We start from the raw sequence: 15,066 nt of genomic DNA on the forward strand, positions 1-15,066 counted from the left end.
AACCCTAACCCTAACCCTAACCCTAACCCTAACCCTAACCCTAACCCTAACCCTAACCCTAACCCTAACCCTAACCCTAACCCTAACCCTAACCCTAACCCTAACCCTAAACCCAAAGGTGCATTCGATGACTCTTGAGAGCAAGGAATGGAGGTTCATCTGAGGAGGGTGTGAAGACCACGATCGGTGGCGTCACCTCTCGCCCGAGCATGTCCGGCCAGGCCAATCGTTCGATTTCTTGATATCTGGCAACAGGATCTTCGACGACTCTTGTATAATGCACTGCGACAGGTATCTGAGAAGGCTCCCAGCCTCTACAAGATCAGTCTTGACGTTACACAGGAGAGCAGACATTGAGAGTCTCACTCCGTGGTACGGCACGGATGCCGGTACCAATTCCCGCGGCTATGGGGTAATTTTACTCGATGGGCGTACCAAGGTGCGTCTGCTGTAGCACTTGGCGGCAAGCGCGGCTGGTGGACCATCTCGAACTATCTTGGCCATCGCCCACCACGTTTTTGATAGGACAAAAAGGATGAGATGAGGACTTAGGAACTGTATAGAGAGCGCCTCCATTGGGTACATGCAGTCGACGAGGTGTCGGATTTGGCATACCGCGTCCAATTCTTGATGTGTCGTAGCACACAAGTCTCGTAGCACTGTCTGTGGCTGTTGCAAGTGTGGAACTGAGCTCGCCCCACCGTCACTTGCGGGATGAGGATCGCCGCGATTCATGAGAACTGCATCGTCCATATAGTGACAGTGAAGAGCAGCAATTGAACTCGCAACATCAGCATTTAACGTCTGTCGATATCTCAATTGACCTTCGAGCATCTTGCAAAGGCCATGGACTCGGGGCGCGAATCCAAGGCGATGAGCAGGAAGAGCGGCCTCAGCTCTTCAACGAAGCTGGTCGGGCTCACCGCCTTTGTTGCGACCTTCATCGACGGCTCTTTGTATGGAGTGGTGAGTGACTGCTGCCACGACAGCCCGTCAGCAACACATGCTGACCGTCGTGCGCTCGCAGCTGGTGCCAATTCTTCCATATTCTCTCGTTGAGAGACTGGATGTCGCACCCGAAGATGGTAGGCAGGATCTTCCGACTTCTCTCACTCCCGAAGAGATCGTGCATGACGCTGACGAAGATGAGACAGTTCAATTCTGGCTGTCCAGTATGCTGGTCGCCTTCGGGCTTGCCAACGCCATCAGTTCACCATTCATTGGTTGGACATGCGCAAGCATATGCACGATGAGAACCATGTACCTGATAGCTCAGAGCACAGCTCTGCTGGCCACGCTGCTCATGTGCTTTGGCGGCAGCATATGGATCCTCATAGTCGCAAGATGTCTGCAGGGAGTGACAGCTTGTGCGATCTATGTCAGCAGCATAGGCATGATACATGAGATGGTGCCATCTGGCCTTCGAGGAGCCTGGATCGGCTTTGCTCTTAGTGGACTGAGTGCTAGTCTGGTTGGCTCGCCATTTCTTGGCGGTCTCCTCTACGACCATGGAGGATACAATGTCGTCTTCTATGCCATATCAGGTTTGATCGGCGTTGCAATTGGACTACGGCTGAGCATAGCCGATGCTCCGCTGAGGAATACTGCACCGTCCTCAGACATATCCGAGGAGTCGCCGCTTCTGCCGGCTACAACTGTCCAAAGCAGCGGCGCAGGCAGTGGAATAGGGTTGGAGTTGCGCCGGATGCGGCTTGTTCTAGCATCTCGACGCCTCCGGGCTGCGCTTCTTGGCGGGTTCATCCATACCACGGCCATCACTGGATTTGACGCTGTTCTTCCACTCATGGTGCAGCGTACTTTTTCTTGGGGGTCGACACTGGCTGGGACTGCATTCCTCGTACTGGCCTTGCCGAGCTTACTCAGCACGTTTGCCGGACTCCTATCGAGCAAGTTTGGAGCTCGAAATACTGCCGCTTGTGGATTCTTCCTTACCATATGTGGAATATGGCCAATGGCCTTGATACGCCACAACCAAACTGTCGATCACATTCTTTTGTATATCTTGCTTGCCACAACCGGACTAGGCCTGACCTTGGTGCTTGCTCCATTGGCCACGGACGTTTCGGATGTAGCAGATGAGTTGCGTGGTACGCATCCCGATCTCTTCGACCGCGGAGCTTTTGCTCGAACTTACTCCACCTTCAATATCGGCATCAGTCTGGCCACTGCCCTTGGTCCTGCATTGTTGGGTTCTCTGTACCATGTTAGCACATGGGCGGTGACGGTCACCGTCTTGACAGCCATCTGCGCTGTCGCTGGCATTGTTGTGTTTTCATTTACTGGCGGGCGTGACCAACAGGACGAAGATACTGAATGAGTATCGGAGTCGATAAGCACAGCGCGTGCATCATAGTTTTCCATATTTAACCAGATAGCCTCCGTCCACGGCGACGATTTGTCCGTTTATATACTCATTTGTTACCGCGAAGAGGATTGCCCCTGCGAAGTCCACATCGTTGCCTGGTCTTCCAGCCGAAATCTCGCTGCATGTTCCTGGCGGCAGAACAGACTTCTGACTTTGATCGCTGCTGCCCGTGGTGATCTCACTCGGAAAAAGTCCAGGCGCAATGGAGTTGACTCTGATGGAAAGGCGGCAATTAGCAATCTCCACCGCCAGCATCTTGGTCAAGTGAATCGTTGCAGCCTTGGCCGAGTTCGAAGCAAATCGGCTGAGCGACTCCTTGATGAGGCCGTTGATCGAGGATATATTTATGACAGTGCTTGTCCAGCCGGGCCGGCGGGCGCTGGCACGCTGTAGCAGCGGGAGGAAAGCTGTCGTTACGAAATAGACCGCAGCCACATTTGTTCGATACACATCATTCCAGTTTTCAAAGGTGGCATTCTCCACGTCGAACAAGTTTTGTCTCACTTCTACTGCGCTGGAACCCTCGGGACACTGTCGATTGCTGTATATTCCCGCATTGTTGATGACGATATCGACGTGACTCTCTCGTTTCTCCAGTTCTTGGACGAGGCGCCTTTGGAAAGTCAGTCATGCTCATGCCACCGATTTCACCTGGAGAGCATTCCATACGCAATCTCGTCTTTGCGCGAAATGTCGGCGACCAACGGTATGATTGAGCCTTTGATGCCTTGGCCGTGTACTTGCACGACACGTTCCAACTTCGCAGCAGTGCGACCTACAATGTACACCCTGCAGCCGTTGACAGCACTGCAAGTTTCTGTAAGTCAATGTCGTGCATGGTAGAAAGTAAGGCGTTCGTGGCACTGACAGCGCTTGTGCTGCCATCAGCCCGAGGCCAGAGCCGCCGCCTGTGATCACAGCAACCTATTGCAAGTCATCAACGCAATGCAGGGTGGCGGTTTTCCGGAATGTACACCTACTCTTCCTTCTACATTGAAGATTCTATGCAGATCGAACTCATGATTGTTTGTCGACATGATGGGGAGAGGGGTTGGGGCTCCAGCGGTGCTTGTGAGGGAATGCTTTGAGCCACAACGTTCCACGTTCACAAAACCTTTTTGCAATCTCGTTCACGATTACTCTGAAGAAGTTTTGCACATGTATTCTTCTTACCACCAGGTCATACGTTATACCTAGCGCTCTTGCTCCTCTCCATTGGCAAAAGTCCTTGCGACCCAGACGTTCTGGAAGCGATCCACCATCGAAGCTGTCTATTGCGTTGGGCATGATTGCAGCCACCGTTTGCGTGTCCTTTCCGTTCACGGGAACATGCCCGACTGTACGGGTTTGCAGATGCTGGCCCACTCACTACATTTTCCTGCCTGCCGGCAAGCACAGAAATGTTGAGCTGCGACAGAGGTGGACGGAAACGTTGTTCCGCGCGCATGCCTCGTAGAAAGCATGTGACTTGGGATTATTCTTCGCTGCCTTGCACCATCGTATCCACAATTCTTTTGAGCCTGGAGAGATTCATGACTCCAATGCAGGATTGACCCACTGTATTTGGCAAGCAGCGGGCTCGTTCATCATAGCACGCAGATCATGTAGATCTATGCAAGCTTCCCGGATTGTAACAATCCTTCCCAGCACATCGGATCACAACAGCTTGAGCTCCCCTTGCTGCAGCATGCAGGACGAGAACGCCTGCAGCATTCGTGCACGAGCTCCGGAACTCCGCTCGTGTGCCGAAGATCTGCGAACCTCTGATCAACATCGGGCATATAGTGCAGCGTCAACAGGACTGCGAGGCGAGGATGGAACCTCACGTATACGCATGCATCACATGAACATGATGCGCGTCGTCGGTCTTTCCGGCTTGGTCGTGTCTGTCTGTGGGTCCATGGATTGAACAGCTCTTGCTGCATGCGGTGAATGCACTCCGTAGTGGCACTGCAAGAATACGAGACCCACAGACAATGGACTGACGCCAGCGGCAGCTTACTGGGAAGCCTGTGATGCCATAACGGACACCGCCGTGACACATGGAATGATCTGGGACACCCAGTTGTGCGCACCTAGGTCGATACAACATTTAGTATGGTTCTCGAGACTAGCTTGGCTGAATGAGTTGTCCATCAGTCCACTCCCTATGTCTATGCTACGCTCATAACTTCGCCCGGTGGGATGGCGTCGATGGCAAGAATGCAAGCTCGTCTCGGAGGTAGCGCAGATTGCTCTTGATGGCTTGCGTGATATGTGGTTTCCTTGCCGTCATGAGCTTTGTTGGTGCTTTCAACATGGTAGCAGAAATACATCCTGTCCCTGGCCTCAGTATGTCTTGCAATGCCCACAGGCAATGCTCTGTGCCACGCTTTTCGACGTCGCTCGCCAGCAGCTTCCACCATCTGTCATCGTTCACTGCCACCATAATGTGTCCAGTCTCCTGTATCACAGAACTCCAGAAGTCTCGCATCCAAAGTCCATCCAAGACTTTTATCACCACAAGCTCTGTCGCGTCCATCAGGCTAGCCTGACAAACTGTGTGTGCCACTGTGCGGACATCTGCAACGAAGAGCCAATTCTTCAGTTCTCCACGACTATACGTTCCCAGCTGTATTGCTGCCTTGGTGAGCCTCCATAGATAATCGTCAGGGTTCGCTATGCCCCGTTGTACATCTCCAATGACAAAGCTGGGCTTCACCACATGAATCGAGTGGCCTCTGCTGCTGCTAGCGCGTGCGAAACGCCGGACCAGAATCTCAGAAACAACCTTGCTCTGCGAATAGCCCGTTGCATGAGCACAACTCTTAATCATGTCTTGCTCATCTTCATCCTCGAGTTGGAGAGCCTGGCCACCTGAAACGTAGACGAATCGTAGTCCACCAGGACGCCTTGCGATGGCTTCAAGCAGCTGTAGTGTCGACATTGTGTTCACAGATCTTAGGCTTTCGTAGGCAAGATTCCAGTCTACCTTTGCACCATTGTGCATGATAGTATCCAGGTTCTCTCCCATGTTGGAGCTGTCAGTGATATGCTTCCAATGGAGGTCACTTAGACCCAGGTTTGGCCGAGCGAGATCTCCTGGCCATACTTCTAAACGATTGGAGTAGGTGCTTGACCACCAATTTGCCTTCTTCGCTGCTGTCATGACTCGTTCGAGGCCAGCCTTGACATCCGGTGCACGAACGTGGATGAAGACCTTGCGAACTTTGCTCATACAAAGTAGCTGCCGCAGTATTTCGATGCCTAGGAAGCCTGTTGCTCCGGTCAAGAGCACGTGTGACATTGGTGATTTGGTCACTGGTCTTCTTCCGTTGAGAGGCTCCTTCAGCTCGAATCCTCGTGCCAATGTTGAGATCTCGTCTTGGAAGCAGGTTGAGCTGCTGCTGGCTGCTGCCTTTACGTCCTTAGCCTGGAGTGCAGCTATCCTTCGATCGAGTCCGACGATGGTTAGATCTGGTTGAATGAGTTCGTCCACCAACACTTGCACGCCATAATTCTGCTTGACCGCTTTCGAAATAGTGACCGCTTGCACGGAGTCGATGCCTGCATTAGCCAAACAAAAGTCTCGACCGATAAGAGCATCATACTTTTGTTTGTCACCATTGCTCAATATCTTGCTGACGATAGAGTTCAACTCCAAAGGCGTAGTGCAGCTGTCTGGCAGGAGCGGAGAAGAGATGTCTTGGCCAGAGTCCGTGATCGAGAGACCAAGCACCCAGTCATTGATCTTTTTGCGGTCTATCTTTTTGGAGTCAGTTAGAGGAAGGCGATTGACTACAAGCCATTCCGATGGTACCATGTATGGTGGTAATTGTTGCAAGAGAAGTTGCTCCAACGAAGCTGACGAGAATCCGCGCTGTGAAAGATCTCGAGGAGACACAGGAAGCAGAGGAGTAGCTGAGTCGAGAGCAACTCGGAGTTGTACGACTGCCACAAGTTTTTTAGCATGCACGCCCGATTGCGGGAACACAATCAAGCATTTCTCTACGAGAGCATGCTGTGAAAGGCGGTGCTCAATCTCTGTGAGCTCGATGCTCTGACCTCGGACTTTGACTCTAATGGACCAAATCAGCACCAACTGCTACTATTCATTTCTTGATGATCACTTACCGTGTGTCTCGGCGACCAATGAACTCAATTTCACCATGCGGGGTATATCGAACAAGATCGCCAGTTCGGTAGAATCGCCTCTGAGGCCCTGGTAGCTCTGCATGAGACTTCCAGTCGTTATGGTGGAAGAATGCCGCAGCCGTCTTTTGTGGATCTTTGAGATACCCTCGTGCTAGCGCTGGGCCCTCAACAACTAGCTCACCTATGGCTCCGATAGGTGCAAGTCGGCTTGAACTCTCAGAAGCGGCGATCCAACATCGTGCACTAGCCAGCGGACGGCCAACGATCTGGGGCTCGTCTTGCATATTGCAGTACATCTTTGCCAGACAGCCTCCGGCCTCTGCGGGCCCGTAGCAGTTGATCACCCGATGCACTCTTCCAACGAAATGTGCGACATGTACACGCTCGACTGCTTCTCCAGCCAAGACCAGCGTCTCCAATGATGGCACTTCTTTGGGATCGGGAATACTAGCCAGCGCAAAAGAGGGCGTCAGATCAACCCAATTGACTCGGAAGTCTTGGATGACTTTAGTGAGATCATTCTTGCGGTCTTGCTCCGACGGGATGCAGATGCATCCGCCGTGATGGAGTGTAGCAAACATATCCACAGTGCTGACATCGAACGTGTATGCGGCGAAGCTCAGCACCCTCGATCTGCTGCTGAGGTGAAGCGCTTCTCCATATGCTTCATTCAGGGTACAGACGGCAGAGTGCTCTACGACGATGCATTTCGGTTGGCCAGTGGTTCCGGATGTCAGGAGGATGAATGCACTTGTGTTGGGGTATATTACTGGCAGTGGGTTCGATGCAATACTTTCTTCTGGCAGGCTGTCCAGAAATGTGTCATCAATCTGCAGGACTCTTGGTCCCAAGAATCGAAATGACGGCGCTGTGAGTTTCGACGCGAGTATGATGCGGGACTCTGTGCGATCGATGATAGAGCGGAGCCGTTGCTCAGGATGATTGAAGTCGAGCGGAATGAAAGCACCACCAGCCTTGAGAATAGCAAGCGTGGCAATGACTGCAAACTTTGACTTTTCAAATCCATATGGGACAATGACTTCTCGTGTGACTCCGAGTTGAACAAGTAATTGAGCAAGTTTCGTGGACAAATGATCGAGCATCGCATATGTCATATTTCCATCCCAGGCACAGATTGCAGGCTCCTTTGGTCTTCTCTGCGCATGCATAGCGAAGATCCCTGGAATCGTTGTAAACATCTCCTTTGGAGCTTCCTTGTTCCAGTGATAAATCTGACTTAGATCATATGCTGTCAACGGCTCAAGGCTCCCAACTGACCGCGCAATAGCTTGGGAGGAAATAGCGTAGAGAATGTGTTGATAGGACTGCAGCAGATTTTGAAGTATCTTCACCGAATGGTGCGGTCCTTGGAGCTCGATCGTTGGACTCGAAAATTGGGAGCTTGGGGTGACAATCAGACAAAACTCAATCTGCACAGAAGTCAGATTTCCACGGCAGTATTGCATTGCGAAAATTGGTTCCCTTGTTGCTCACCTGTTCTCTGCCGTGCACACCAAGCCACATTTCTGAGTTCACCGGAACTCTGCTGACGACGTCTCGGCTCTGGAACAAAATCATGGTGTTGTAGTGCACCAAATGCTCCGCGTCGAACGGCGTCCCTGTGGATTTGTTGGATATAAGCTCAAACACATGTCGAAGGGAGCCTTGGCTTGGAATCTCGAGACTATAGGTGGTGATTTCTGGTTGTCCGTTCGTCCCATGGCCAGCTTGTTTGATCGTTGTCCTGTCCGATCTGGTGTCCTTCACTGATGCGAAAGCGATAAGGTCGGTGGCAAGATATGATCTCAGAAACAAGGCCCATGCCGTCAATATGAGCTCTGTGGAAGAGATACCATCCCTTGCGTAGCAAGTTATCAATCCACCGGAAGATTTCGGTCCTCCACGGAAGATCTGATCCTCCGAGGATGAATGGCTCTCATTGCTGCTTGCGATGCTGAATCTACAATCGTTGATCTTCGAGTGTGCTGCCATGACGCATGAGCGGCTTTGCGAATGACTGCACACAGAGTCTCGTTGAGGATCTTGTATAGCATGGAGGATTGAAATCGATTTTCACATGTCAGCCACTTCGGAAGTCTAATACTCTGCATGTTCCACTTCTCGTATGCATCTCAGCTGCCAAAGTGGTTGCTGCACAGCCCGTGCGAGTTCTGAGAATCACGCGTTGAGCAGAAGCGACCCATGCATGAGCTATGTCGAGCGGCATTAGCGTTGGGTGAGCTTTATGGGTTACGTGCTGCTTGGAAATTCCCTCGCCAGCCTGAGCTCATAATACTGCCGCTATATAGTTGCAAAAGTTCAATGGCGACCTCAGCCCAGGCCATAAACATGTCGTCGTTTGTCCTTGAACCAGAACGGTCGTTAGTACCACTTTTTGCCTTTCTTGCCATTCTGACCTCGGCGGCCATCTTCAGACACATCAATCGATCAAGCTTGAACCAGGTTCCCCACGCCCATTGGAGTTGCGGCGTATCTTCCGCTTGGGTCTTATGGCAGCGATATAGAGGAAAAGAACTAAAAATTCTGGAAGCAAAGCATCGAAAACTCGGCCCCATCCTGAGAGTCGGGCCGGCGGATTTGTCTATCAACTCTTACGAGCATGGAGTCAGACCGATATACAATGGAAGCTTTGAGAAGCCAGAATATTTCAGGTTCTACCGCTACTACGGACGCAAAACCTCTTTCTCGAGTATGAAAAGACACGATCATTCCATGCGAAGGAAAAGAGTATCCGCTGCGCTGGCCAAGACGGCGTTGTTCACTTCGGAACCCCTTCGTACAACAGTGGACCAGATTCTCTACCAGAGACTCTTGCCCCTCATCGAAGGACACCAAGGACTTTCACTCGACATTCTACCTTTATGCTACGCCCTCAGTCTGGATGCGTTGACAAGCACTTTGTTGGGTGCTCCAGCTGGGACGAAGTATTTGCTTGATTTGCCCAGTGTTGGTCTTTGGCTCGAAAACTATGAACTGATGTACTGTAAGCAGGCGTTCTGGCCACAAGAGCTTCCGGGATGGACAAGAGCCTTGAGAAAAATCGGAGTAGACATGCTACCGAGGTCGTACTACACATCACGAGAAGCGCTTGAGGAGTGGCTTCTTGAGATCTGCGATCGGGCTGAGCTCGACATTACAGTCATGAACCCAACAGGTCTGTCAAAAGAGCCAGCTTCGTTGTATCAAGTCTTGAAAGCAGCAGTTGAGATAGACTCGCCACAGATGAGCCGCGAAGAGCAGAGACTGGAAATTGCAAGTGAGCTCTTCGATCAAATCTGTGAGCAACCCTCAAAACCATCCTACAAACACTTTCTGACCTCTCTCTATCGTAGCTGGCGCTCGAGAAGTTCTAGGTACTTCTTCTCCATCCAAGAGCGTCGATCCAGAGTACTAACTGCTGGCAGGGCTTGTATTGGCGTACACGATTCTCTACATCTCTCAAAATCCCGATGCACAAGAGAAGCTGAGGAACGAGGTTTTAGCCTGCATGCCTCGTGCCAAGTCTGAAGATGCGACCTATCATGATGACAGAGGCGGCGATGCAGAGTTGAAAGAAGCACAGTCGCCAGCTCCAGCATCGTTGGACCGACTCCCGTACCTATCAGCTGTCTTGAAAGAGTCCTTTCGCATGCGGCCGAACAGCACACCCTTGCCACGGGTCACACCACAAGATCGTTCTGTGTCTCTCGCTGGATTCGAGATTCCTCCCAGTACGCGAGTCAACGTCTTCCAGTGGTTCATTCATCGGAACCCAGAGACGTTCGACTGCGTCGACGAGTGGCACCCTGAGCGCTGGATCAGCGACAGCGGAACACTGAAAGTTGGCTCTGATCAACCTCTCTGGGCGTTCGGAAGTGGCAGCCGAATGTGTGTCGGCGCGTCGCTCTCGCAGTATTGTACGTATTCATAGAGTTGATGAATCCGTCATTGAAGCAATTGCTAATGCGGCCCTCGTTGTAGTGATGAAACACACTCTTGCCGCCATATACTCACGATTTTCTTCGAAGATTGTCGCGAAGAAGCAGAATGTACAAGAACCAGGATCTCTCGAAGATGAAATCATCGTGGTGTTTGAATCTCTATAGCAAGATATCAGGAAGCTGTCCTCTTATGTACTGCTCGGGCTTATCTTCGCGTCTGGCACGTCTCATACTCCAGCCATGCAAGCGATCAAGCAGGCAAAGCAGTGGCGGTCATCTCCTTCCAATCGAAGCTACAGCTTGAGCTCTACTCGTCACGGGATGATGGTGACCGGTGATAGCTCAGGTGCGGCTCATTTGTTCCAATTGGCGCGTCTTCCCGCTCCGCATGACATTGGTGAGTCTTAAGGCAACAGTGGCCAGGACCTCCCAAACTATTCATTCGTCTTCTTGTTATACACTTACTCTTGATCGCAACTCCCTCGTCCTCGCGGAGTGAGAGCTCGTTATCTGCCGCCTACGATGATCGCAAACGAGACCCATCCCGTATATCCCGTCGAATCTCCGGCACCGACTTTGCTGAATGGCATCCCGGACCAGTACTTGATTATTCTACTTCCAATCGTCATCCACTGGGCAGCGTCTGCGGTCTTTGAAGTCTTCGATCGATTTGACTGGCTGAGCAAATATCGGATACATACATCGGCGGAGGAGCTCACGAAGAACAAAGTCACTCGGTGGGACTGCTTTGTCTCAACAATAAAATGCCAGGTAAGTCTGAGTCCTTGAGTTTCAACACAGTGATAGTCATTCACGAGACAGCAGGCCATGCAGACTTGTCTTGGAATTGCTCTTACCTGGAATACCGACCCCGAACTGATGGAAGACGTCGAAGCGGGAATCGCGATGTGGACCAGACGCGCACGCGTTGTCTTGATGGCCTTGAAGCAGGTCATGGCATCCATTAGACCCCTCCTCGGAGTAAGTGATTCTGCTCTATCATGGCCCCGATCTGCGATTGATATCGCCCGCGATACGCCAAGCGCACTCGATCTGTCAGCGGGCAAGGCCTTGTACTGGTATCTGGTGCCACTAGTCAAGATCATTGTTGCACTGCTGGTAGCAGACGCGTGGATGTACACCATACATCGCATGGAGCACACAAATAGGTGGATGTACAGTGAGTGATTCACAGTAATCGAATACAATCAAGCTAACACGATAGAAGAACACTTCCACTATCAACACCACCGGCTATATGTTCCATATGCCTGGGGCGGATCGTACAATCACATATTCGATAGCATCGTCGTAGATGGACTTGCCTATAGCATCGGTTGCTGGGTGACGGCATTGCCCACCCGTTCAACGCTATTGCTGTTTGGGTACTCTACGCTGAAGAATGTATCAGACCACTGCGGCTATGTATTTCCATGGGACCCGATACGAGCAATCACTGGCACCGATGCCAGTTTTCATGATGTCCATCATCAAAGTTGGGGTCTCAAGGTGAGCATGCGTCCTGCTTTCTGTCTGCAAGAACGATTACGACTGACAAGGGTGATAGACAAATTTCGGCGCTCATTTGGCTGTCTGGGACTGGCTGATGGGAACGCACTTTGACGATGTTGCGGAGATTGCACGCCATCGGGCTAGAAGCCGTTTGAACGCGGAGAAGATGCTGCTGAGGAGTACTGCTCAACGAGAGGCGGACAGGGGCAGGTCCATCGATGCAGCGAAGCTGGACTGAGCATGGCGCTGGATGATCGTACCGAGTGCAGTGATGGATGAGATGCATGATCGCTATGGTAGTGTATGCACCTCGCGTCTTGTGATGCATATAACGCGGGTGGAGCTATTCCCACAAGCTGCAGACCATGTGGAGACCTCCTCTCAGCCGTGTGCTAAATTCACGGGGCCTGTACATGCATAAGCATTTGGTGGCTTTCTGCAGGCGCATGCATCCTTGAGTGAATAGCTTAGCGTATGTTGAGATGCAATGCAGTCGCAGACGAGAACAACTCTTTGTACATCGCACAGCTTGAAATGGATCGATCACCGGAGCCCATCTGCGTCATGCCATCTCGAAGCCGGCGGGCTTGCAACGTACCAATGGTAGAGAAACCCATCGAATGGCCCAGTGGTTGTAATTCGTTGTGCTATTGCATGTGACTTCGGCCACAGATTCTCGACTGCAACAAAAAATCATCCGGAGACAAATCAGCCATGCGCAGTAAAGCACCAGAAGAAATCGAATCCCGCAATGTGTTCGACATATCATACGTGACGGCGGTGCTAACAGGTGCTGGATCTGGAATTGGGCTCATGATTGCACAAGCACTGGTGGCAAACGGAGCAAAGGTATACGTTGTAGATCGAAGGAAAGATGCTTTGGAAGTTGTCACTGCGATCTACAACACCGGCCCAGGAGTTATGATCCCGCAAGTATATCGTTGGGCTTTTGCCACGATCCGCTGACCTTTGACCTAGATTGGTCGCCGACATCAGCGTAAAGGAAGAGGTTATGGAGCTTGCGCAGCACATTGGCTCTATCGAGGGGAATGGCATTCAGCTCCTCATCAATAATGCTGGCATCGCATTGGACCACCAAACACGATTTGCGGAGAATGGCCAACCGTGCTTGAAAGACGCTCATGCCATATCAGAACACTTTCTACGATCAACTCCGAGCGATTGGAGTAAGTCCTTCGAAACCAACGTTATGGGCGGGTTTCTGATGTCAATGGCGTTTCTGCCTCTTCTGGAAAAGGGTTCTGGAATTTTCAACGGGCACACATCGAGCATAATCAACATGTCGAGCAACTCAGCTTTTCTGAAAGACACGTGTCGAGGCTACATTTCTTACGCAGCCAGCAAGGCAGGAACGGTGCATCTCAGTAGAATGCTGGCCTCTCTGCTCACAGAGACGAGTGTTCGAGTGAACCAGATAGCGCCAGGCACATTTCCTTCTGAGGTATGCACCAACATGGCAGAAGGCATGAGGTTCTGCTCATTGATCTTGTCCCTGACGGCTTCAGATGACTACAGGATGCTCGGGAGCAGATCAGAAATCTGTCATGAACCGTCCCGTTGTTAATGCATCTGGTGAGTTCCGCCATTACTTCCTGGCTACAACTTCTAACAACAACAACTTTCGCAGGTCGGGCAGGAAAAGAGTCAGATATCGCCGGCACGATACTACTTCTGGCCAGTGTTGCAGGATCCTTCTACAATCACCAGATCTTATTCCCTGATGGCGGCGAGACATTGATAGTCCCTGCAGCGATCTAGTTGGTGGCTTATGTTGAATGAGCCTGCGTCGATTGACGTTGCCGCTCATAGCAGCCGAATCAGATATCTCAAGCAATTCTTTGCCCACAGGCAATTGCATGACCTTCTCAAGAGGTCACTGCTTCCCTAAGACATGTCTCCAGGTCACTGAAACCTGATCTTCCATACCGCTCAAGAATCTCTTGAGACCTCGCTGTGTCTACAGTTTTCAGATCTTTCGATGCATTCTCGATCCTCTCCCAATGCTTTGTCCCCCCGCCACATCCAGCGGCATCAAGTCGTTCCAGTACTTCGACAGTGTCGTTGAAGTTGAACGGACCTGCGAAAGCCAAGAGTCTCTCACCCACAACGTCTTCTTCTAGAAGAGCAGCAATATGCAAGAGTGCTGTGTCCGTGGCGTTCACATAATGCTGTGGAGGGAATACGTGTCGTAGGAGATGTAGATCATCCGCCTTGCCATCCCAAAGACCTTTGTACCACCCTCCTGTCGATGCAGATAATTTACTCGAGAGTATCCTGCCAATGACGCAGTTCGGTAAGACGGTGTTCAGGACAAAGGGAGGCTTCTCCTCTTTCACGAATCTCCAGCACTCTAATTCTGCTAGAGTCTTGCTCGCAGCATACACAGCAAGTCTTCGATCTTCGGTGTAAGGTGGAGGCTGCCAGGCGAGCTCAACGTCTGCCCAATTCCAAGTGCTACTGTCCACGCGAAATTCCTTGTCGACGATAGGAGCAGTTGTCGCTGCTGAAGACGATGTGAAGACAAACCGCTTGACGCTGGGATTACGGGCCGCAGCGCTCAGCAGATTCTTCACACCATTGACCACCATAGGAATGACTTTGTATGGATTCGGATCAAGGCTCAGGTCTGATGCAACATGTATCACTCCCGCGCAACCTACATTGCTTTAGCACTAACATGTCGAAGACCCAGCTTCGGGATAACGATACCACTCAACAAATGGTCAAAGGCTCCTTCGGTGGCCATGTCGGTAACGACATGAATGTCCAATGCCTCGGATCCCCACTTCCCGTCGAAGACTTCGTGCAGATATCTTCCTTTGTACGCATCGCGAACTGTGCCACGTACACGATAGCCATGCTCAAGAAGCTGCTCTGTGACATGAGTGCCAACGTAACCATTGGCACCAGTTACCAGAATGAGGGATTGCATCGGTATGGCTGGCATTGTCGTGGCGCAGAAGCCGTCCTGAATGAAATTCAGGGTCTTCGGAAAATACGTAAGGAAGTCGGAAGGCGTTGGGAGTCGAAGCTCGATGCATATAAGTACTCTAGCAGGGAAACGGCCCAGCT

General features: G+C 51.4%; 7 protein-coding genes across 7 annotated transcripts; 4 read left to right on the forward strand and 3 right to left on the reverse strand.

The window, feature by feature from the left end:
* Window positions 1-846: 846 nt before the first annotated feature.
* Window positions 847-2,338, forward strand: RHO25_000001 (uncharacterized protein; the record flags this gene model as incomplete). The annotated part of the gene is made up of 2 exons (XM_023592633.1): window positions 847-966; window positions 1,028-2,338. 2 exons carry the CDS (start codon window positions 847-849, stop codon window positions 2,336-2,338), a joined length of 1,431 nt encoding a protein of 476 aa, XP_023459635.1.
* A 30-nt stretch (window positions 2,339-2,368) lies between these two features.
* Window positions 2,369-3,423, reverse strand: RHO25_000002 (uncharacterized protein; the record flags this gene model as incomplete). The annotated part of the gene is made up of 4 exons (XM_023592634.1): window positions 2,369-2,999; window positions 3,056-3,193; window positions 3,255-3,310; window positions 3,367-3,423. The coding sequence occupies 4 exons, from the start codon at window positions 3,421-3,423 to the stop codon at window positions 2,369-2,371; spliced, it is 882 nt and encodes a 293-aa protein (XP_023459638.1).
* Window positions 3,424-4,550: 1,127 nt separating this feature from the next.
* On the reverse strand, window positions 4,551-8,512 carry RHO25_000003 (uncharacterized protein; the record flags this gene model as incomplete). Its single annotated transcript, XM_023592635.1, has 4 exons — window positions 4,551-6,131; window positions 6,186-6,444; window positions 6,500-7,950; window positions 8,015-8,512. 4 exons carry the CDS (start codon window positions 8,510-8,512, stop codon window positions 4,551-4,553), a joined length of 3,789 nt encoding a protein of 1,262 aa, XP_023459637.1.
* Window positions 8,513-9,253: 741 nt separating this feature from the next.
* RHO25_000004 (uncharacterized protein) lies at window positions 9,254-10,626 on the forward strand (the record flags this gene model as incomplete). The annotated part of the gene is made up of 4 exons (XM_023592636.2): window positions 9,254-9,818; window positions 9,874-9,894; window positions 9,946-10,437; window positions 10,502-10,626. The coding sequence occupies 4 exons, from the start codon at window positions 9,254-9,256 to the stop codon at window positions 10,624-10,626; spliced, it is 1,203 nt and encodes a 400-aa protein (XP_023459640.2).
* A 357-nt stretch (window positions 10,627-10,983) lies between these two features.
* RHO25_000005 (uncharacterized protein) lies at window positions 10,984-12,211 on the forward strand (the record flags this gene model as incomplete). The annotated part of the gene is made up of 4 exons (XM_023592637.1): window positions 10,984-11,232; window positions 11,287-11,641; window positions 11,690-11,970; window positions 12,029-12,211. The coding sequence occupies 4 exons, from the start codon at window positions 10,984-10,986 to the stop codon at window positions 12,209-12,211; spliced, it is 1,068 nt and encodes a 355-aa protein (XP_023458274.1).
* A 476-nt stretch (window positions 12,212-12,687) lies between these two features.
* Window positions 12,688-13,752, forward strand: RHO25_000006 (uncharacterized protein; the record flags this gene model as incomplete). The annotated part of the gene is made up of 4 exons (XM_023592638.2): window positions 12,688-12,902; window positions 12,952-13,435; window positions 13,500-13,566; window positions 13,622-13,752. 4 exons carry the CDS (start codon window positions 12,688-12,690, stop codon window positions 13,750-13,752), a joined length of 897 nt encoding a protein of 298 aa, XP_023459642.1.
* A 107-nt stretch (window positions 13,753-13,859) lies between these two features.
* Window positions 13,860-14,941, reverse strand: RHO25_000007 (uncharacterized protein; the record flags this gene model as incomplete). The annotated part of the gene is made up of 2 exons (XM_023592639.2): window positions 13,860-14,650; window positions 14,704-14,941. The coding sequence occupies 2 exons, from the start codon at window positions 14,939-14,941 to the stop codon at window positions 13,860-13,862; spliced, it is 1,029 nt and encodes a 342-aa protein (XP_023459641.1).
* Between the last annotated feature and the right edge of the window lie 125 nt (window positions 14,942-15,066).

This window comes from Cercospora beticola, chromosome 1, assembly GCF_033473495.1.
Source record: "Cercospora beticola chromosome 1, complete sequence".
In the NCBI taxonomy this organism is placed as follows: Eukaryota; Fungi; Ascomycota; class Dothideomycetes; order Mycosphaerellales; family Mycosphaerellaceae; genus Cercospora; species Cercospora beticola.